At 36.4% G+C, this 24,661-nt stretch overlaps 1 protein-coding gene across 10 annotated transcripts in view; it reads left to right on the plus strand.

Moving 5' to 3' along the window:
- Positions 1-24,661, plus strand: part of RAPGEF6 (Rap guanine nucleotide exchange factor 6) — a 220,023-nt gene that overhangs the window by 141,828 nt on the left and 53,534 nt on the right. For 9 of the 10 annotated variants that reach the window (XM_033405852.2, XM_033405853.2, XM_004279880.4 and 6 more), the window contains 7 exons: positions 2,340-2,498; positions 3,087-3,239; positions 7,788-7,952; positions 10,864-10,971; positions 12,623-12,826; positions 15,779-15,887; positions 23,954-24,194. In XM_033405852.2, coding sequence (XP_033261743.1) covers positions 2,340-2,498; positions 3,087-3,239; positions 7,788-7,952; positions 10,864-10,971; positions 12,623-12,826; positions 15,779-15,887; positions 23,954-24,194 — 1,139 coding nt within the window. The remainder of the gene's footprint in view (positions 1-2,339; positions 2,499-3,086; positions 3,240-7,787; positions 7,953-10,863; positions 10,972-12,622; positions 12,827-15,778; positions 15,888-23,953; positions 24,195-24,661) is intronic. The other variant, XM_033405846.2, reaches the window with a different exon arrangement.

Raw genomic sequence — 24,661 nt, forward strand, 5'->3', positions numbered from 1 at the left:
ATTTTCTTAATTCTTTGTTTTGTTTTATTAATTTATTTTTTTTCTTATTAGTCATCCATTTTATACACATCAGTGTATACATGTCAGTAATTATTGTTATATTAGTATATTTATAACATTATTATTAAAATGTTTTTCAAGTATGTAATCTCCTTATCCCTTTTTCATATTATACATTTTTTTTTAAATGAAGGAAATGTATTGGTACCTGTGCCTCCTAGTAGACTGCTATCAGTTGAGGCATTATGTGGCAATTCTATTTTCAGAAATGCTTGGATGGCAACTTGCGGATGGGCAGAGGGAGGATTCAGAGGAATTGAAAAGTGTTACTGCTGTTAGGTAGCACTTCACTGGTTTTCTTATCGAACTGATAAAAATTAATGGTGAAATGTCAGTCAGTGCACATTGTCATATACTGCTAGTAGGAATATAAACAGTATTTCTGGAAAATCATTTAGAAATTTTTAACATGGGCTTCAAAGTATTAACAGCCTCTAACCCATTATTCCCCTTTTTAATGTCTCTCCTCCAGACACAATATAAAACTCAAAGAGTTATGCCAAAAGATATTCATTGCAGGATGTGTGTAATAGTAAAAATTGGAAATGACCAAAATATATCCCCCCGAAAAAAACAGTGGTTAACTAAATTATTATATAGCCACAGGTTATAATATTATATAGGTTTTCAAGTTATTTTAAAATTTGATAGATATCTTTGAGGGCAGGGGCCTTAGCTCTAGCTTTGTCTACATGCTTTCTCCCTGTATCCTAGAAATCGTTTGGCACATAGGATATACTAAAAAAAAGTTTGATGAACAAATGTGTATAGTATTAAATTTTTTTAAAAGGACAGGATAGTCTAAATAAACAATATGAAATAATATAAACATGGGAGAAAAATACTAAACTTTTGATGACAACTGTATAAATAGTGGGGTTTTGAATAACTTTACTTTTCCACAAATTTTGTCTTCTTTTAATATTCCACGGTTCTGTCAGCAAAAATTTGTTGTGTGCCTACTTTGTGCTAGGTACACAGTGAGGATAGTGGTGGAAAACTCTAATACAGCCCCTGTCCTCAAGTAATTTGTGTAATCCACAAATTCCACAATGAGTGTATTTTATATTTGAAATAACTAAAAATTAAAAAAAAACAGTTTTGAAAAAATATTTCTTGTTGCCAGTGATTCTCCTTCAGAACTGATAATCCAGATTTCCCTTAAATCACATTAAAACTGATTCACATTAAAATTGAAAGTTTAGGCTAATAAAAGGGATACCACATGAGAACAAGTAGTCTTTCACTGATATACAATAGGCCTTAGAATATGTCTCCTTAGAGCATTAAATACTTTGGTATAAATTGAGAGCAGTATTTTCTTAACATTAGGAGAAATTTTCAATATTTTTTAAGATATGCCTTAAAATTCAGGCTTTTAATAGTTTTTCTGAATTAATCACTAGCTCCCTTTTTTTTCTTTCTTTCTTTTGAATGTTTGCTATGTGCCAGACACTATTCTAATCACATGGTTTGTATTAAACTCATTTTTAATGGACACAAAAGTCCTGTGATAGGTAATGTTGTTATGCCCATTTTAGCAGTAAAGAAACTGAAGCCTAGGAGGTTAAATAACTTGCCCAGAGTCACACAGCTAGTCAGTGGCAGATTCTGGATTCAAATTCCAAGAGCTGTTGGTCTTTTTTTTTTTTTTTTTTTTTTTTTGTATTAATGGGACTGTGCCATTTGTAGCCTTTTATTTTTTTATTATTTTATTTTTGGCTGCATTGGGTCTTCGTTGCTGTACGCGGGCTTTCTCTAGTTGCAGTGAGCAGGGCTGCTCTTCGTTGCAGTGCACAGGCGTCTCATTGCGGTGGCTTCTCTTGTTGAGGAGCACAGGGTCTAGGCGTGGGGGCTTCAGTAGTTGTGGCTCACGGGCTCTAGAGCACAGGCTCAGTAATTGTGGCGCACGGGCTTAGTTGCTCCACAGCATGTGGGATCTTCCCGGACTAGGGCTTGAACCCATAGTCCCCTGCATTAGCACGCGGATTCTTAGCCACTGTGCCACCAGGGAAGCCCAGAGCTGGTGGTCTTAACCATAACAGTTACTGAGAGTCCCCAATTTCATTTGGTGACTAAAAGAAGAAAGAGTAAAATAAACTTTAGTGGTTGGCTTAACAGGATTAGGGTGTTACTGACAGAGTATTTAGTAATATAATCAGATCTTCTTTTTTCTTTTTTAAATTATACGAGTTCTATATATTGATTGATTATTTTTCAAAGTTAACATGTAACCCTCTTTTCCCAAAGATTCTTAAAGCCTATATTTTTCTCTATAGCTTGACTCATGGTATGTTATTTTAAACGGCACTGTAGAAATTAGTCATCCAGATGGAAAAGTTGAAAATCTCTTTATGGGAAATAGTTTTGGAATTACACCCACTCTGGATAAGCAGTACACGCATGGAGTTGTTAGGACTAAAGTAGACGATTGTCAGGTAAGCTTATGTCTGCTTGTGTACTCTTGTTTCTTGATTTTAAATGGCTGAGCTTTTTTTTCCTTCCCCAAAATAAAATAGCTTGATTTGAGAATTGGGGGTTTGAAAAGCTCACAGTTAATAAAGGAAACTAGATTTTATATCAGACTCAAATATTTGTGGAGTTGAACAAACTATACATATTTTAAAAGAGAATATATCTAATAAACGTTGATTTTTTAAATTTCTATCTGATATTAGCCAGCTCAGTCTCTTTTTTGTTTTTTTTTCAATAGAGGAAGAAATAGGAACTTCTGAGTTGTTTGTTTCTAACTTACTCCTGCTTCATGTTTTCTTTGCATAGTGTCAGTTTTGAGAGAAGTAGATGCTCACTTCTCCTTTTAGAGCAGAATTCAAATGGATTTAATTTCTTTGGTCTCTTTGTGCATGAATTATTTATTTTATCTTGATTTTTGTTAAGGAATGAAGGGATGAAATAAAAAAGAACTTATGCCACTTGAGTTCTCACCTTTGTGCTCTGCCTTGGTGCATAGTGATATATTTATGTATTATAGGTTCATTAATTGTCCCCATGTTGTTCTCGGACAGTTTGTCTGCATAGCCCAGCAGGATTATTGGAGAATTTTAAATCATGTGGAAAAAAATACCCATAAAGTTGAGGAAGAAGGAGAAATTGTTATGGTACATGAGCACCGTGAACTAGATCGCAGTGGAACCAGGAAAGGACACATTGTAATCAAGGTGGGTATTTTTTACTTATTTTTCTTGTTATTGATAGAATAAAGCTTTCATCTTGCTTAAAAGGTTTTGAACAACTTTTTGAGTAGTGCAAGATAATTCATTAACTTTGGGATCTAGTGTAAATAAATGTGTTAATTCTTTTGACTTTTTCTAAGTTGGTTTTTACACATTTTATTGAGGAAGGGTAACATTGCCATTTAATATCAGTATGGAAAGATATTATTTAGAATATACCAGTCAGAATTTTCCTTCTCAAATTTATTGTATGATCCGTTGATAATGGGAATTAATTTCATCAAAGACAGCAATATTTAGAAACAAAACAAATTGAAAGGACCAACCATAAATGCATAAAGAATCCTAGATGAGTGCTTACTAGATCTCTGTGGCATTGAAATAGACATTAACTTCTCTGAACCTCAATTTTCATATCTGAAAATGGGGATGCTATGACAGGGCTTTATTAGGGCTAAATGTGGCAAATCAAAAGCCTTAGCATGCTATAGAATCTGAGTATTACTACCCATATTGTTTTCCCTTCTCTAATTCCTTCTCTCCCCTATTCCTTGCCCCCTTGCCTTCCACTCTCCCATCTCCCTGTCTCTTTTATGACATGTAGATGTAAAATAGAGCAATTCTAGGTGCAAGAGAAGAAGTAAATGCATGACCTTTTTTTCTTTTCAAGCAAGTCTTGGTTGCAAAATAAGTACATGTGTTATTTTTCATTATAAGTGCAGAAGCTTTATTTAACAATAAGAGGGACTGGTGTCAGATAAGATATTTCTCAGGAGTCAGGCTATTCCTCAACACTGTCTTTTTCTTCTCCTAAGTTGATAGGCGTAAGCTTTCTATGTAGAAAAAAATGAGTATATATGTGGACTGCCATAGACTATCTTTTTATGAAGGCTCATAGTGAGCCTTATATTTTTATAATATCTTTTTTCTTTTTACAAATTTATTTATTTTTGGCTGCATTGGGTCTTTGTTGGCTTTTCTCTAGTTGCAGCGAGCAGGGGCTACTCTTTGTTGCAGTGCGCAGGCTTCTCATTGCGGTGGCTTCTCTTGTTGTAGAGCACGGGCTCTAGGCGCACGGGCTTCAGTAGTTGTGGCATGCAGGCTCAGTAGTTGTGGCTTGCAGGCTCTAGAGTGCAGGCTCAGTAGTTGTGGCGCACGGGCTTAGTTGCTCCGCAACATGTGGGATCTTCCTGGACCAGGGCTCAAACCCATGTCTCCTACATTGGCAGGCGGATTCTTAACCACTGCGCCACCAGGGAAGCCCTGTAATTTCAAACTTACAGAAGAGTTGCAAGAACAGTACAGAGAACACCCTGACTCAGATTCCCCAAATGTTAACATTTCACTGCATTTTCTCCATTATCATCAGTCTTTTTCAACCGTTTGAGAGCAGTCTGCAAATGTGATGCCTCCTCACTCCTAAATGTTTCATTGTGTATATCCTAAAAGCAAGAACAGTCTCCTATATAAACACCATAGAAACCTTCAAGTTAGGAAATGTACATTGATAAAGTAAAACCATTCAGTCCACAGATGCTATTTAGATTTTCACCAACTATCCCAACAATGGCTCTTTTTTCCTTTTTGGTTCAGTATCTCATCCAGGCACACAGTTGCATTTAGTTATCATGTCACTTAAGTCTACGCCAGGAACAGTCTTTCCCTATTCACGTTCTCAGCAGTTTTAAAGAATACAGCCCTTACAGTCTATACTATGACCCTCAGACAAGATCTATCCTGTGTTGCCTCATGCCCAGACTACAGTCATGCTTTCCAGGCAGGAATTCCACAGAAATAATGTTGTGCTTTTCTCAGTGCATCATTTCAGGGAGCATACAATGTCAACCTATCTCACCACCAGTGAAGTTAACCTTAATCACCTGGTCCTCTTGGTGTCTGTCAAGTTTCTTCACTTAAAGCCACCATTTTACCCTTTGTAATTGATGAGCATTTGGAGCATTGATGTTCTGGGATAGTGTCAGTATGTCTTACAAACCTCTATCCACCAGTCTTTACTTCGATTGACTACTCCTGCCTGTAATGGTGATTTTCTATTTCCATTATTTCTTCTACATTTATTGTCATTCTACTGTAAGAATGAGCATTCTCCCCTCTTTAATTATATTGTTATGGTCTCATGTATTGTATTCCCTTACCATCAGTGTTGTTCTGATCATCAGATTGTCCCAGATTTGGCCAGTGGGACTCTCTTAAGGCTGATTCCTGTATCCTTTTGACATGTCCCCATCATTTTTTGAGAGCTTCATTATTATCTGGCAAAGATGTTCCAGGCTCATCTTTCACTGCCCCTGCTTTGGAATCAGACATTTCTCCAGAGAGCCCTGGATCCTTCTAGTAGAGAACAGCATTAAAAAACCAAGATCTGGGCACTCTGTTCACTGCTACTGTGGTGTCATTGCTTCTAGAACTTTTCATCAGACAGAGGTAGGAAATATATGTATTTATTTACTATAAATTCATACACACCTATATCTTCTTATATGTATCTATTGATAACAGTCAAGAGTTCATACCAGTACTCCCAGTTCCAGTACTATACCACAAAGTTTTTGGTAGCCTTTTCCTTCCCCTACTTGTAAATACTTTATCCAACAGTGGCTCTTGTTATGCTCTGTATATTTACTTATTTGTTCATCATAACCAACCTCTACCATGCCAGCCATCTCCTTCACCTGCCCACTCTGCGTACCCTGTCACCCAGCATCCACCTTATTAGATGCTAGTGAGCAATTTGGTAACATGCCTCTGCATGACAATGGGACTTGTCTTTTTTTAAAAAAAAAGATTGATTTATTATTTATTTATTTTATTTATTTTTGGCTGTGTTGGGTCTTAATTGCGGCACGTGGTATCTTCTTGTGGTGCGTGGACCTCTCTCTAGTTGTGGCGTGCGCGTTTTCTCTTCTCTAGTTGTGGCACACAAGCTCCAGCGCACGTGGGCTCTGTAGTTTGTGGCACGTGGGCTTGCTAGCTGAGGTGTGCAAGCTTAGTAGTTGTGGTGCATGGGCTTAGTTGCCCCGTGGCATGTGGGGTCTTAATTCTCTAACCAGGAATCAAACTCGAGTCCCCTGCATTGTAAGGTGGATTCTTTGCTACTGAACCACCAGGGAAGTCCCAGGGACTTGTCTTTAAATACAGTTTTGAGGGCTTCCCTGGTGGCGCAGTGGTTGAGAGTCTGCCTGCCGATGTAGGGGACGCGGTTCGTGCCCCGGTCTGGGAAGATCCCACGTGCCGCGGAGCAGCTGGGCCCGTGAGCCATAGCCGCTGAGCCTGCATGTCCGGACCACAACGGGAGAGGCCACAACAGTGAGAGGCCCGCGTACCGAAAAAAAAAAAAAAAGTTTTGAATATATGGCCTAGTCTCCACAGAGATCCTGCCTCAGTGATTTAGCTAATCAGAATAATGGCCTTTCTTTAACATGTTGATCATTTCCACCCCTGACTTAGCTATATATGATCTAAGAACCGCATTTTAAGTGAACTCAGATTGTGATTTGCCTTAATGATAGACCCAATTTGGTGTTCTTGGGGTATTTTGGAGGGTGGGAGAAGAATAGGAATGACCTGTAGTTGTCTTGTCCCTTAAATAGGTAATTCAAAGAGCCTTTCCTCTGACTTCCTTCTAGAGAAATGATTTACATACCTTATTAGCAGTGGGGTACCCTTTTTTATTTTTTAATAAATTCTTAAATAAGAACACTGTTAGTATTAATCTATGTTTGCCATGCAATAATTCTGGCCAGTGAAATTCTTTGGATGAATGCAACAAATTGAAATTTGAGGTTATGGGCAACAGTTGGTTTTTATATTTGGCTTAACATCTGGTTAATTTCTGTATTTGTTTTGTGTACCCATTTTTGAAAATGCTGCTAAGGTAATAAAGTTTAACATTGATTCAGAAGCTCAAGAAGGAGCAGTAGATAAATGTTGTTTGCATTCCTTTTTATAAATTGGGAAACAGGCAAGGAGTTAAACTCTGAGTTAATGTAAAAACTATCTATAGAACTTCTGGTTCCTCTGGTGAACTAGAATGAAGAAACCATAGAAGAGGAAACCTCTATTCCCGGAAGTAACAACAATAAAACAAGCTATCTTGAGCTGCTATGTTGTTCCTATAGCCTGGGACAGAAGAGAATTTAAGGATGATTAAATTTGGAAGAAAACTTTATTTACTTCTTTAATTTAACTCTTACCTCTTCCTTCTCTTTACTCGCGACAGTCATTACATTATCCCCCCATTCCTATGATGAAATGCCAATAAAAACAACTACGGCCGAGTAAATGCTGTTGTGCATGTTTATTCCTCTGCCTTTTCTCTCTCTAAACCTCTGGGTGATGGTGGACTACAACCTAGAGAGACTACCTACTCCCAGTGCTGAGGGTTTTAAAGGTGAAACTTTACTTCAAGGACTTTGTAATAGAGTGGCTACAAAAGGAAGTAATCAATAGGAGTTCTTTGGTTCCTGAGCTACTTGTTTATTTTCTAATTCTTCCTATATTTTTCTTTTTTAGGCAACACCTGAGCGTCTCATCATGCATTTAATAGAAGAGCATTCCATTGTGGACCCAACTTATATAGAAGATTTCCTATTAACTTATAGAACATTTCTTGAAAGTCCTTTGGATGTTGGGACCAAACTATTGGAATGGTTTAAAATTGACAGCTTAAGGGATAAGGTTGGTTTTATAATTATAAAAGGCATGAAAGTGATTTTAAATTTTATTCCCCCAAAACCTTTTGCAACTGACAAATTAAATGTTTATTTTGATAAAATTCAGTTCGCCTAAAAAGTTAGTGAATCAGTATAGACATATCTCTGCTTGGTTACTTTTATGACAGAATAAAATGTTAAAAGTGGATATTTTGCCTTTTAAAAGGCAAAAACTGAAAGCAGGCTGTGGTGTAGCTGTAAATTCAGAAGGTGGATGATAATATTTTTATACTTTGTCAAAATACTTGGTGGTTACTGAGGAGATCAATAAAACATTTAAAAGTCATTTAATAGTTTAGAAAGAATATCCACCAAGTAAATTTTTTTAAGAGGGCTTAGAAACAATCTAAATAGAATTAGAAATACATTGATTTTTGAGTTAAAGACTTTATAATCATTTTAAAACAGTTTATCTTTTTGACCTTAATTTATCACTGCTGTAACTTATTTTAATCTAGCTTTGAGTTTTTTTTTTTTTTTTTGCATTAAACATTGTTTGCTGTTATAAATAGATTATCTTACCTTATTTTATGGGGTGTTTGTACTTCCCATGGAAAGGATAGTGATACTGGTACATTACTACCAGTAAACTACCTCAGTAACAGGTAGGAAGTTAGTCATTTTAAGAAAAATAAAAGTAGGGCCATAGTAATTAATAATTGCCTGGTGTATCTTTCTGAGTTATACTTTAAGGGAAATAAGTTAGATGTAGTTGGACTGTGGAATTCTATCGTCTAGGAAACTCAGGTGTCCAAAACTACAGGCTTGCCTTCCCCCTGATTTTGAAATTATATATAGTTACTTACGTCGCTGAGGAAATAAAGGCATGCTAGAGAATGAACAAACATATGATTTAGGGACAACTTAAATATTCATGTGTAAAAGAATGAAGTTTGACCTTTATACCGTATTCAGCATTAACTCAAAATGGATCAGAAACGTAATATTAGAGCTAAAACTATAATACTCTTCAAAGAAAAGAAGGGGTGAAAAAAAATCATGACCTTGGATTAGGCAATGGTTTCTTAGGTATGATACCCAAAGCTCAACCTTGAACAATGGAAAAAATAGATATATTGAACTTCATCAAAATTAAAACCTTTTCTACATTAAAGGTACTATCAGGAAAAACAGGACAACACATGGAATAGGAGAATATATTTGCAAATCATATGTCTGATAAGGGTCTAATATCCAGAATGTATAAAGAACTCTTACAACTCAACACCAAAAAGACAATACAATTTAAAATGGACAAAGGACTTGAATAGACATTTCTCCCAAGAAGATATGTAAATGGCCAGCAATCACATGAAAAAGATGTTCAATGTCATTAGTCAGGGAAATTGCAAATCATAACCACAGTGATGGTTTTGTTCACTTCACACCCACTAAGATGACTTAAAAAAAGGAAAGGAAATAACAAGCATTTTAAGGGTGTTGATGTGGAGAAAATGGAATTCCCATACTTGCTTATAGTAATGTAAAATGGTGTAGCTGCTGTGGAAAACAGCTTAGCGGTTCTTCAAAAAGTTAAACATAGAATTACCGTATAACCCAGTAGTTCTACTCCTGAAGCATATATCCAAAAGAGCTAATAGATGTGCAAACAAAAGTTTGTAAGCAGTGTTCATAGCAGCACTATTGATGATGGCCAAAATGTGGAAACAACCCAAATGTCCATCAACTGATGAATGGATAAACAAAATATGGTATACCATATAATGAAATATTATTCAGCCATTAAAAAAAATGAAATACTGATACATGCTGCAACATGCATAAACCTTGAAAATATTATGGTAAGACAAAGAAGCCAGTCATAAAAGATCACATATTGTATGAGATATCCAGGTAGACAAATCACAGAGACAGAAAAGCAAGTAAGTAGTGGCTGTTAGGGGCTGGAAGAAGGGTAGAATGGGAGGTGACTGCTTATTGGGAATGGAGTTTTCTTTTGGGGTGATGAAAATGTTCTAGAACTAGTAGTCGGGACGGTTGTACACAATTGTGAATGTGCTAAATGCCACTGAATTGTACACTTTAAAGTGGTTAAAATGGTGGATTTTATGTGTATTTTACCACAATTTTAAAAGTATATGACTTAAATTACTTATAGTATTAGGCACTTTTTTTTTTCCTTTTAGATTTTGGAAAATTCTCTGGCTTATTTCTTTTGATCTTATTTTGGCTCCCTCCGTCTTTTCTTAATATTCAGAAGCTTTTTATTATTATTAATATTTATTGGAGTGTAGTTGCTTTACAGTGTTGTATTTCTGCTGTACAGCAAAGTGAATCAGGTATACGTATACATATATCCCCTTTTTTTTGGATTTCCTTTGCATTTAGGTCACCACAAAGCACTGAGTAGAGTTCCCTGTAGACACATTATTTAATTCAACCTCCATTTGTTTTTAACTTTTCTGTTAATCTGTGGTACAAAGTAATAAATCAGTTCACAACTTTGAAAATACACAGTATTTACGAAGGAAGTTTCAGATTTTTATTACAATTTTGGTGAAACATGTTCTCAGCTAAAGAAAGACTTTTGACATTTGTCTGCTCTTGGCAGCTTGCGTTTTAAGATACTGTCCAAAATATATATCCCATGTACTTCTTACATGTTAGTATACAGGCTTGTTTTTTCAGTGAAGGCGGTCTTGGCTTTCTCTGTTACTTGTGTACGTAAGGAAGCAAAAGCTCAAACTAAAACATGCCTCTCTGTTAGAATGAGCCTTTTGTGTGTGAGCAGGTGGGCAAAGGGATTAGCCATAAAGCTCAATTTCCCCTCGGTTTAAGACATGCTTTTGGAACCTACTTTTGCAGAAAGAATGCCTCTCGTATAATCGTATGCTGCCTCTTCCATGTTTCCGCAGGTAACACGGATTGTATTATTATGGGTAAATAATCATTTTAATGATTTTGAAGGTGATCCTGCTATGACTCGATTTCTGGAGGAATTTGAAAAAAATCTGGAAGATACAGTAAGGCTCAGAAGAATTTTATCTTCTTCAGAGTTTAGGGATTCCTACTAACCTCCCACCCCACCCCTGAAGAATGGCAACTCAGAACAGCTTTCATCTTCTCCTGTGTCTTGATTGCCTGTTCTGAGAACTTCTAAATCTGTATTCTAGACTTCTGTTCATCCTCTGCTACTTCAGCCCAAACAAAAATCATGCTTCTTCCACAGTCTTCACTGATTTAGGCATACAAATACACATACTTTATCAGATCTACTTTAGACTTTCTAAGTCTCCCTTCTGCGATGTGATTTCACTTGTTCTTAGTATACAACACCTACGATTAATACCCTCAAGGTCTTCTTAACTTTCATGGTAGCTATTTATAAATCCATTTTATTCTCCCTATTAGATATAAAACTTTGAACTGCAACTGGGTTATCTGCTCCAAGAAACTTGAAATTTTAGGAAGTAAATAATAATGCAGCTCAGGGGTCAGATTGCCTGAATTAACATTCAGACTTCACCACTTGGTGCATATGTGAACTTGGACAAGTTGTCCAACCTTATATGCCTCAGTTGTCTTATTTTATAGACAGTAGCCTCTAGATTGTTGAGATTGTTGTGAGGATTTTAGTGAGTTAATAAACATAAGAATCTGCCAGCAAAACCTGGCACATAGCACATTTTCAAGAACCATTGTTATTACTCATATAGTACAAGTGGGTTAAGTTGAATAAAGAGGGGGAAATTGGCAGATTATTTTGTCCCTTTCCTTACCTCTTGGTTCCTGTAGCCTTTTCAGCAGCACATCTGCTCTATGTGAAATGGGGGGGATGAACAGGGAACTTGATTAAGAGGTCCATAGAGGCTCTTCCAGTGCTGGCTATGTAAATATTCAAGGGGCTTATGGAAAATAGAAACTGCCTTACAATCATGGGATTTTTTCCCCCAGTAATCGAGTCAGTCATCAAGTATTTATTGAATTCTACTTTATACTCCAAGCTGTTATGTAGGATCACAACAGGTGTAAGACTTGGTTCCTACCCTGAAAAAAATTTAGCTTCTTGTTATAGACATGAGATTTACTTAGTACACTATTCGAGAATAGTTAAATATTAAACTGATACTAGAACCTGAAAGTTAGAATATTACTAAGTTTAAGGAAGATCTAAAATAATATAGGAAGATCTAAAATAATATAAGAATAATATTTCTAGAAGAGATGGAGACTTGAATGTGTCTTTGAATGTTAGACAATGTTGGGAAGGTGGTTCAAGTCCTTTAAGGTTTTAAATAAAGGTTTAAAAAGATTCTGGTTTTATGTAACAGCCAGGAGATAAGCAAGATGGTAATAACATTATGTATTAGTAAGGTTCAGAAAATGAAGAAGAAATTTTTTTTGTCATCCCTCTCTAAATGAGACATCACTTTGAAATCTTTTCTAACCTTTTCTAGAAACTTTAAAAAAAATCATATTAAGAGATCTTATTCTTGAGAGTGCTCTAGGGTGGAATGTTTCCCTCCTTCAGTTTTATTTACCCCTATTTATATGTTCTTTATTTCCTCTATATTTTAAATATAGCTCTAATTCTAATAATTTTAGGTGATTTATAAAAGCCTATAGGAATAAATATATACATTTATATATACCTTACCCATTTCTACTTTCTAGAAAATGAATGGTCATCTCCGGTTATTGAATATTGCCTGTGCTGCAAAGGCTAAGTGGAGACAGGTTGTGCTGCAAAAGGCTTCCCGGGAGTCCCCTCTGCATTTCAGCCTAAATGGAGGAAGTGAGAAGGCATTTGGTATTTTTGTTGAAGGTGTAGAACCTGGTAGCAAAGCTGCTGATGCAGGACTGAAACGTGGTGATCAGGTAAGTAAATAACAACCACTTAAAGCCTTTTTATAAGTAATAGGTGTGCTACTTTTTTCCTCATCTGATATTTCTTCAAGTAAGCATGGTAAATTTTAGGAAGTATTTTTTAAGCTTCTTTTTAGAGGTAGTGTTTTTTAAATCGTTTATTTTTAAAATGTCTTTGTCATATATCCATTACTTTTAATGGTAAATTTGATATAGTACATCCAGAAACAGCATGGTAGTCTGGCCACTATCAACCTGAATGGTCCTGCATATCCTCCAAGGATTAGGACCTCTATCAGTTGGCAACTTCACAGTATTCCAGAAAGATCCATATGAGAATTAGCACCCTACCCTTGCATGCTGTAAAGGAGTAAGCACTTCTATCTTTACTCTAAATGGCCTAAGATTACCATAAATGATGGTTTTGGTTTAAGTAATGTTCATATGGTAACAGAACTACATCCATAAGCAGAGTGAGCTGGCTGAGGGACTAGGAAAAGGAAGGAGACACTGGGAGTAAGTTGATAGGAATTTATTCTCTCCATGTAGGCATTAGTTAACTATAGAACAATATATTTCAAAAATGAGATTACAGACAGCCTTTTTACTAAAAAATACAATTCCTAGACCCACCTCAGTCTTAGTAATCATATTAATCACATTCTACAGAGATGAAGACTGGAAATCTGTATTTTGAACAAAGCTCTCTAGATAATTCTCCTGTACACCAAAGAGTCTAGATAATTCTCATGTACACCAAAGAGTGGTTTCTCATCTAGCTGAATCACTTGGGAAGCTGAATTTGTTCCACTTAAAAATTTTGGTTTGTTCACACGTTCATGTAGAATGTGACTTTATTTTACTTTTAACCAAACCATACTGTCATTTTTTTAAATTAAGAGGGCATTCACAGGGACTTCCCTGGTGGTTCAGTGGGTAAGAGTCCATGCTTCCACTGCAGCGGGCACAGTTTCAATCCCTAGTCAAGGAACTAAGATCCCGCATGCCACGAGGCCAAAAAAAAGAGGGCATTCACATTATGAAAAGGTCTATACTTCAGGACAGTGGCTCTCAACCAGCAGTAATTTTGTCACCCAGGAGACATTTGGTGATGTCTGGAGTTATTTTTGATTGTCATGACTTGGGAATTACTACTGGCATCTAGTGGATAGAGGCCAGGGATACTGCTAAAGAGCCTACAACACCCCGTGACAAAGCAGCCACCACAACAGAGTTATCCAGACCAAATATTAATAGTGCAAGGGGTTAAGAAACTCACACATAATAAGTAAAATGTATATCGTAATAAAATATTTTAAAATTTAGAAAATGATGTAATTTTAGAAAAGAAACTCTGATATAATGTTTTAATGATTCCCTTCTTCCCATAAGGGAGTTTTATAGAATAGAGATTTCTGGACCTTACTCGGACTACTCATTAAGAATATCTAGTAGCAAGGAACCTGGAGTCATTATATTTATTGTTCTAGTATTTTTTGGTAAACATATTTAAGAATCTCGTTCTTCACAGGAAGAAAAAAAAAAGAAAAATCCAGTGGTTTCATTCCTGACAGAGGAGAGAAATTTATCATGTTTTTACTTCTTCCCTCAGTCCTCCCAAGTATGGTTGAAATTATCTGAGATTTTAGATCTAGATTATAAGTCATTTTTTAACATTATGGATGTTCTCTTTAAGAGTACTTTGACATTTGCATTAAGTTTCATAAGCTTATTATTAACAGTCATTTAGATATTTGCACCTGCCATACTGATTTCATCGATCACCTCCACTTCATCTACGCCCATATGTCCCCATTATTTTATCTCACGATTGTCTTCTAATACTTCTAGTACCTTTTCTAGTACTTTTTTCAAAAAGGGTAAATGAGTACTGTAACTTTGTGTCCTTACATGTCTTGATGATACTTTTTTGTTCAATTTTTTATCACAGTCATTCTTCCCTCAGAACATTAAAGTCACAGAAAAGTATCACATCACTTAGTGTGGCTCAAAAGAAGTCCAAACCATCCTTTATTTTTCTTTTCCAGGTACCTCTGGTTCCTCTCCTCCCCACTACCACCACCACCACCAACCCCCACAGTGATCCTTATAGAGTCTTTGTTCTAAGTCTTTGGAATTCAGAATTTTCATGGGATCTTTTTTTTTTTTTTAATCTATTTATTTATTTTCCTGGTACTAGATGATCCATTTCAGTATGTAGACTGAAGACTTTTTTGAACTCTGGGGATTTTACTTCTGTGACTTTTTTTTTCTTTTTCTTTTCCTAATATTTTGTTTCTCACTCTTTTTTATCCTTTTGAAATCTTTGTGTCAATCCTTGAGATCTGTCCTCTGTGCTGCCTTTTTTTTCTCATTGTGTTTATCTCTTTATCCTTCTTCCTTGGAATTAGTACTTTTTGAATAAGCTTCCTGATGATTCTGAGGTGCAGCCAAGTTTGTGAAGCCCTGATGTGAGTGATCAGCAGTGTCAAATGGAGCAAGACCCCATCACAATTGTGCTTGTTGCTTTTTTTTTTTTTTTTTTTTGCGGTACGCGAGCCTCTCACTGTTGTGGCCTCTCCCGTTGCGGAGCACAGGCTTCAGACGCGCAGGCTCAGCGGCCACGGCTCACAGACCCAGCCACTCTGTGGCATGTGGGATCTTCCCGGACCGGGGCACGAACCCGTGTCCCCTGCAACGGCAGGCGGACTCTCAACCACTGCGCCACCAGGGAAGCCCAGGAGTGAACTTTAAAAAAAAAATGTTTACAGTAGAGATTTAGGAAAATACCACAATACAGAGAAAAAAAGTTAGGTAGCAATTCCACTACTCACAGAGTTAACCATTGTTCACACACAGGTGCATTTTATTTAAGTTTTATTTTTTCACCATTAAACTTAAGATTGCAGAAATAACTAATACTGTTTTTGTCTTAATTTGTATTTTTCAAACACTTTTCTCAAGATAATGGAAGTAAATGGACAAAACTTTGAGAATATAACGTTTGTGAAGGCCCTTGAAATTTTGAGGAATAATACTCATCTTGCGCTTACTGTAAAGACCAACATTTTTGGTGAGTTTTGTTGTCAAAAACTATCTGAGCCCTTTTGTTTGGTGATACAAAAGAAAAGAATCACTACAGTGAAAGGGAGGATAGTAAAAATACTTAAAAAATGTTTCTATCTAAGCTTTTTGAACATTTTTAGGATCTTTAGTGCTGAGATATAGTATTCTGTATTCTAGAATTTTTATTTGTATTTATTTTGAAATCTTAGTTTTAAAATAGGTGTACAACTACATTTAGTCATTTATGAAATGTCTACTGAGTGTCTATTATGTACCGTACTTTGCCTGGAGATACTGAATGAAACTTAGATTGATCTGAATGAAACTGAGAAGTCATAGTAGGCTTTTTTTCTCCCTGCTAATGTGCAAATGTCTACTTCTAATGTTTTAGCTAGCTTTCTGAAATAATAATATGAATGCCAGATTAGCTGTTTCATGGAAATAAATTGAGTAAAACATTGAATTAATCAGTGAATTGCCAATTTTTAATAACAGTATACCTTTCTTTGTAAAAATATTGATTACTGTTCCTATAGTATGTTTTAATCATGTTACTATTTGAATGAAGCAAGGACTAAGCTTGTACTTTTAACTTAATCTACTATTTGGGTTTTTTTTTTTTTTTCCAACTTTTGGAAGACTGTGACTTAGTTTGATTAGATTTCATAGGATTTTCTCTGAAATTCTGAGAAGGGCAACAGTAAAAAAAAAAAAGTGTAGCAATTAAAAACTATCAAAGAAAATTTAAGAGTCCTTATAAAGTAGGAAGGAAAAAAATTCTCTACATCATTTAGGTTGAAATTTGAGGAATAAGAGTTGAATTTTAAAACTGTGCCTATGGAAAAGGACGTGTGTGTGTGTGTTTTCCCCCCACTTTGACTCCTCCTTATCCTGCACTTAGTCATAATGAAAAATGAAACATTTGGTTTTTCACTCTTTTCACTTGAGTCCCTTTCACTGAATTACATCATGCTAAATCTGGCATATAACAGTCTATTGGCAATTTCCAAATATTATATAAGTTTAGCATAGAATAAGTAAGCCTTAACAGTTTTCAGATTTCCTAGACTTTGGACTAGTATCTAGAAATATCGACTTTTGGGTTAAAATAAAAGGATTCTGATTTTGAAAAATATGAAAGCAGAGGTTGCTCTGACACTTAAAACATATTGTTTAGTCTCTCTATTCAGTTTCTCCAGCTCTGTTTCATAGGGTTCTTTTTTTTATTATTATTTTTTGGCTGTTTTGGATCTTCATTGCTGTGCATGGGATTTCTCTGGTTCCAGCGAGCAGGGGCTACTCTTCATTGCGGTGCGCAGGCTTCTCATTGCAGTGGCTTCTCTTGTTGTGAAACACAGGCTCTAGGTGCTCAGGCTTCAGTAGTTGTGGCACACGGACTCAGTAGTTGTGGCTCGCAGCCTCTAGAGCACAGGCTCAGTAATTGTGGCACACGGGCTTCGTTGCTCTGTGGCATGTGTGATCTTCCCGAACCAGGGCTCGAACCCATGTCCCCTGCATTGGCAGGTGGATTCTTTACCAGTGTGCCACCAGAGAAGTAGCATCAGTACCTTTAAATTTTTTTGTTCCTGGCACATAATAATTACTAACTAGTATCAAATGTGGTTGTGTATAAAAACATAGAGGTAGTATAATGTAGTGGTTAACAACATGGACCCTGGGAGACAAAATTGATCTGAAGGCTGCAAGAGGAAGAGAAACCACAACCTCCAAACTCTTTGGATGGTGAGAAGCAATTGCCCAACAGAACCCTAGATTGGATGTTGCAGAGTGTGGGAGTTACGTGGTGCTACAGAAGGGGGCCCGTACCCTCAAGACCTCCTTTTTTGCCTCAGCCAGAGTGTAATCAGCCAACATTCTCCCCATGCGAAAAACACCAAAGAGTATCTCATAGAAATATTCGTAGAAAATTTGTTGAAATGGAGCATTTTAGTCTGGATGTGGTGCCTGGAATAAAGTTCTAGTAACTCTGGCATTATCATGAAGCAAAGTTGAGCGATTAGGTCATCCTGCATGGAATTCACAGTCAGAACACCTACAAAAAGACAAGCTGTGACCAGAAAACAGATTTGTTTAGATGATACTAGGTACTTGGTCATCTTGTGTTAATTAGAACTGACAGCAAGGGATCACCAGTTATAAGAGAACCAGGATTTTTGAGGGGTGATGGTAAAGAACCTAGTAAGTGAGCTTACAGATTTTGGAGAAAATAGTTAATTTGAGAAGGAGAAGAAAACCATTTCTAGAACTCTGCACAGAGAGATATAAAAATCCATTCCTTAAAACAAGAACAGGATATTTGGAATAAAGACAGTCACTGAGAAAAATACCTCTTGGGGTTATTTTAAATATGCAAAGACATATTTTAGTAGAAAAGACAGAAACATACAGTAGAAGGAATAGGTAACTTGAGAAAATCAACTTTATAGAGCAAAAAAAGACAAAATGCAATTGAGCACTATTCCAAGAGATCTAAAAGAAAAAGTGCAGAAGAAAGTATTTAGGAAACAGTGGCAGAGGCCATTCCAGAATGAAAGAAAGATGTGACTCCCAATTCAAAGGACCACCTATAATCTGAGCAAAATTAGTTTTAAAAACTTGTCTTCTGTTTCTAGTATTGACTGAGAACAACTAAAGGAGCTGGCTAGTGAAGAGCTACCTGCCATTGAACAGACAAGTTAGACCTTAAAGAGGTAAACTGGAGCCATATCTGCCCTGGAGCATTTACCAGTACAGGAAAAGCAACTGAGAGTGAGACTTTTTGGTAATAGGCTCCCAGGAAAAGGTGAAAGAGTTGGAATCCTGCACTTGTTAAAAGCACAAACTCTGGATGTGTCAAATCCCTTACCACTCATCCTGAGACTGTACCCCCCCAAAGGATGTTTTCTTTCCCAGGGCTATTTTCCCATCCATAGAACGTAGCTGAGTGAAGGAGCTGCTGAGAGAAGGTTCGTAGTGTAGAGCCTACCAAAGGCCAGAACACTCTAGCATAACAACATTTGTTCTTGATTGAGAACTTAAGTATCTAACTCTGAAGAGAATGTGGACTGTACTCTAGGCAACTCAGAAGAACCTCAAGTTTTGACCTGGCCCTGGGTCTCCAGTACCTGGCAAAAGAAAATAGAAATCCTCTTTAGAAGATGCTAGCAGCAGCCTATTATTTGTAAAAATAAGTTTCCAAATACGGAGTCAAACAATCAAACATTGTGAGGCCCTCTTAAAAATCATTTTAAGCCAGAACCAACAGAAACAGAACTGTAGGAGCTCCAGAATATCAAACACAGACTTTAAGGTGCTATTTGATACGTCCTTATGTCCCTGAAGATAAAAAGCAAATTAAGGATTCTAGTTCCGGTTAAGATGGAGTAAACACATGCTATCCTTCATCTCCCACTGAACTCAACAGTAAAACTTAAACAAAAATCATGATCCATCTATTTGAGAACTCAGAGAATTCAAAGTACCACCACCAGAAGTGAATTTACCTTTTTTTTTTTCACTCCAGTATCCCCTGGACTGGACTCAAGGCAGCATGAAACCTGGATGTGAATATTATGGTGCAGACCTAGAAGGACCCTGAAGCAGCCTGACTTAAGGAATGGGAAAGGAAACTCCTAAAGCTCAGACAGAGGGGGAATTCCCACAGATTTTTTTTTTTTCACTCTTGTTTTCTCCATATTCTCAGGCCCCAGTCTCCAAGCAATCCAGTGGCATTGAGTGACAAAATGTTCCTCACCCTTTAGTGAAGCAGTGGCTCCAAGAAAACAAAGCCAGTGTCACTGCTTTTTTTCCCCATTCTCTCTGTCCCCCTCTGCTTGGCTCCTAAGGCACTGCAGTGGACAGTCTCCTTCTAGAGGTCCAAAAAAGGAGGCCTAAGGAACTAGAAAGTACCAGGTTGATAATTAAGATGGAGAAAACAACCCCATAAAGTTGTTTATGAAATCCTGGGCTCACCCCCATCCTGTGGGTGTGTGAATCTGATCCTATTTAGCATATCATAGACTTTGAGAACTGGCCCAAGCAGACTTCTACTCAGGTCCCAGACTGACCACTAGGTGGTACAAAGTGGACAGATCTGTATAGCACTGCAGAGACTTTGAAAATTGAACACTGGAACCACAATCCGCAGAAGGCTAAACAAAAATACCAGCATTTCCCATAGGATGCAAATACGACTCAGAGTAATTTTAACTGTAACAAGGATTCGTCACAATTTTCTTTGTATTTATTTTGTATGGGGTTTGCTCAGCATTTGAATTTGTGCATTGTTGTTTGCTTATCAGTTTTAAAAACGTCATGGCCATTATTAATTACTACTGCCGCTTTTTCTTTCCCTCCCATGTGGGAAATCAGTTACTTATATGTTAGAAGATTTGCATCCCATCTATCTCTTACATTCTGTTCTATTCTTCCCATTTTTTTCTTCTTTCAGTTTGGGTATTTTGTAATGACCTGTGTTTAAGAAAGTAATCCTATTTTCTGCTGTATCCAGTCTACTGATAAATGCATGCACTGAATTTAATTTTAGACATTTTTCAGTTCTGGAATATCCACTTGAATCTCCAGTTCTCTGTTGCAGTTCTTCATCTTTTTCTTCATCTTTTCATCCATTTTATCTCTTTTCCTCTATGTTCTTTAATATATTTATAATGGTTATTATAAAGTCCTTGTGTGTTAACTCTAACATTTGGATTATCTTTTATTCTGTTTTTCCCTCTGGCTATTTTCTTCGTGAGTCTTAAAATTTTTATTGTATGCTGTACTTTGTATATAAAGGAACCTTAGTAGTGAAATTAGTATTTTCTCACAGATAGGATTTGCCATTTCCTCTGTTTAATCACATAGGGTAAGGAGAATTGAGCTGGGTCAGGCTGGGTTGCAGAATTACTTAGACTGTGTCCATTGGGTTTCAAGTTGAGAGACTTGTCATGTGCTTGATGTAGGCCCCTCCTCTAATGGAACTTTGTCTCTAACCACTGAGAGATTGTGGGAAATTTCACTCTGCTTATTCAACCTTGTCCTCCTACCTCCTCCCCCACCTCCAATCTCTTGATTCAGAATCTGGTACCTTTCTGTCTCCTTTTTTTTTAAGTTTTTCCCTTCAGAGGTTTTGAGCTTAGCTCTTTAGCCTCCCACCCTGAGCAGATAAATCTGTTGTGTGTTTGCTGGAAGTCTCTCCCTGTTGTGTGACTTTGTCTCCTGAGTACCATGAGATTCTAAGAAATTTCCAGCCTCATGCCTTGTCTTACTAATAGAGATATCTCATGAAAAAAAATGACACTGCTTTGGTGCCTCTCTGTATTCCAGTTTTCTTGCCAGTACTCGCAGCCATCAAAACTTCTCTTTCCTCTAGTAGAGTCCTTCTACCTGAGCATCACCTTCTGTTTATATTTAGATCAGCAAATGTCCCCAGAGAAGAAAACAGCTGGCAATCTCAGTTTACCCTCTTCCTGCTTGAGTTTTTATTCATCCATTCGTCTTACTTTTCACAACTTTCTAACATCTTTAAAAATCCCACCACTCAGATAATTTTATTATTAACATTTTAATTGTTTAATAAAAGTAATACATGCATGTTTTGCAAATTATAATACTAAAGAAAGTCACCCAGTGGGACCATATTGTGTACAATATTCTATACCTTTCCACAGCAGTTCATACAGGTATACTTCTTGTGTAATTGTTATTGCATCGAATTCCATCACACTATTATCATAATCTATTGATCTGATGTCATATTGATGGATGTTTTAGGTTGTTTATAGTTTTTGCTATTTACAATGATGTAATAATCCTTTGTACTTATCTTTTATGTTTATATAGATATAGCTATAAGATAAATTCCTCACAGCGGAATTACTTTTATAGTTACTGCGGTTTTACTTTCTAAAAGTTTCCCCAATCTATGTACGCTTCATTCATCAATGTATAAGAATGCCTCTGCAGTGGGTATAATCAACTTTACAGTTTCTGATATACAGTCTTTAATAATGAAGGAAGTTGAGCACTTTTTTTATGTGCTAACATTTCTTCTTTATGAACAGTCTTCATTTGTCCATTTTTATGTTGAGTTATTCATCTTTTATTGATTTGTTTGAATGCCTTATAAATAAATAACAGTATCTCTTGGTCTTAAGGGTTGCAAATTTTTTCCCCAGTTGTCTTTTGACTTTCCTTGTTTGTTCATTTGTTTTGGGTTGTATGTGTAAATACATATACACACATATATGTAGAGAGAGAAATCTTTAATCTTTGTGTAGTCAAATTTATTAAACATTTCTTTTATTAATTCTTGGACACCTTCATTTTTGGTTCATATATTATATCTGATATTGATGTTTAATGGTATTGTAATTATATTTGCTTACCGACATTAATTTTTGTCCGTCACTATTTTTTTTTTAGTTTAACTCAATCATTTCTTTATCTACAAATCACAAGCTCTGCAGATTTTTACTTATATACACAAGTCCAGTGAAGATACAAACTACTTTTTACACTCCTGAGTCACCTTACATACACACTGCAGCCAGGGATATCTGCTGCCCAGAGATTTCCTGTTGCTCTTAACAGAAAATTCAGACACCTTACCATAGCATTATCAAGCCCTTTCTCTACCTTATTCTTCAGTCATCTTCATTTTCTTGACTTTTCCTTCTACCACAGGTATTTTAAACTTGAGATTTCCTCTACCTAGAATTAATCCTTCTTCTCCCTTTTCCTAGTTAAAATCAACTCACTTTACTGATCTCTTCTTAACACAGTGACTTAATGAAGGACAATTTCCCCTTTCTTGCTCTCTTAACTAGTTCCTCGCATTATGTTCTCTCCATACCATATATCTTTGACTGACTATGTTTCACGACAGGAGGAATCTGCAAACATCTAGAGTAGTGCTTGACATGTTCATAGGTCAGTAAATATTTTTTGAATGGATGAGTATCTTGATTTTAGCTCAAAACATTTTTATTTTTACCACGTGGCTTAAAATAAAGTGAAATTTTTAAGATGACTGAAAATAATTTACTGTATTTTAATCAAGCAAGGATTTCCATTATCTTGAAGACAGAAACTGTGCTTTTTTTTTTTTTTTTTTTTTTTTGCATTACACGGGCCTCTCACTGTTGTGACCTCTCCCGTTGTGGAGCACAGGCTCCAGACGCGCAGGCTCAGCGGCCATGGCTCATGGGCCCAGCCGTTCCACGGCATGTGGGATCTTCCCGGACCGGGGCACGAACCCGTGTCCCCTGCATTGGTAGGCAGACTCTCAACCAGTGCACCACCAGGGAAGCCCAGAAGCTGTGCTTTTCATAAGCTTGCCTGGATCTAGGCAAAGAGATTGCTGGAAAGGCAAATGCCCCACTGTGCTTGTACTTTCCTCAAGGATGAAGTAACTCACTAGACTTAGGATTGATAGAAAGTTATCTACAAATGCTTGATTTTTTACTTCAGACCGCTGTAGTGAATGCTTAGTAGCTTTCACTCTACAGAATTAAGTCTCACAGATGTTACCTTGAGGAAATTGTCATATATTACAAAATTTAGTACTGTTTGTTTCTGGTAAAAGCAGGTCCAGCAGACTTCTTCCCATTTCGTTGATGGCTAAATTTTACAAAGCAGGGCCTGACTTACAGTACTTATATCTCATCTCAAATGATGAGGGATAACATATAAATAATAGAATCTAAATATCTATTTCTATAAAATCTGGGTTGATTAGCAATTATATTATACTGCTTATTACTTAAATAGGAACCTTGGGCTTTTGAAACATGCTGGCAATCTGCCTGCTTCATTTTTGTTTTCCCCAGTGAATTTCTTTTATCACTATTGGGCAACATCATAAGTACAGTCAGGTATAAAAGCTGAAAAATGGATATAGCTGATTAATAGAGGGTGAGTATAAATTTCGTAATGAAATAAGTTTTAATGGGTGAGGCTGTGAAAGGCCCAGTGATAGAAAGCAACTATGTTTATTTTTAAAATTTGTTGTGGATATAAAAACTTTCTAATGAGAAGAAAAGAAATGACAGTTTTATTTATTTATTTCTACAGTGTTCAAAGAGTTACTTACTAGGACCGAACAAGAGAAATCTGGTGTTCCTCATATTCCCAAAATTGCTGAAAAAAAAAGTAATCGCCACTCAATCCAGGATGTACCAGGAGATATTGAACAGACATCACAGGAGAAAGGAAACAAGAAAATAAAAGCAAATACTGTTTCAGGTGGAAGAAACAAAATCAGGAAAATTTTGGATAAAACACGATTTAGTATCTTGCCTCCAAAACTGTTTAGGTAGGTAACAGCAATCTTAGTCATGTAGGCATTTTCCTATTGACTGTAAAGATTTTTGTGGGAGAAGGGAAGTTTTGGGTCAGTTTTGTTTTTTATACAACTATTGCATCATAAAATCTACAAGCAATCCATAAATAAGAGTAAATTCTAAATGTCACCTCATCACTTCCAAGTAGTTACCATTGTTAGATTATGTATTCTTCCATTAGCCTTGTTTTGAATTTTAGAAAAGATTGCTTATTTTATTCTATGAAATCTTTTTTTGTATATTTTTGGTCCAATATCAGTCCCTTGATCTACAAATTTGGACACTTTAAAACTTGGGACATATTCACTGATACTAGTTTTTTGTCTTTTTTTAAAAAAATAATTTATTTTTGGCTGCATTGGGTCTTTGTTGCTGCGTGTGGGCTTTCTCTAGTTGCGACGAGCGGGGGCTACTCTTCGTTGCAGTGCGTGGGCTTCTC

This window comes from Orcinus orca, chromosome 3, assembly GCF_937001465.1.
Source record: "Orcinus orca chromosome 3, mOrcOrc1.1, whole genome shotgun sequence".
Classification (NCBI taxonomy): domain Eukaryota; kingdom Metazoa; phylum Chordata; class Mammalia; order Artiodactyla; family Delphinidae; genus Orcinus; species Orcinus orca.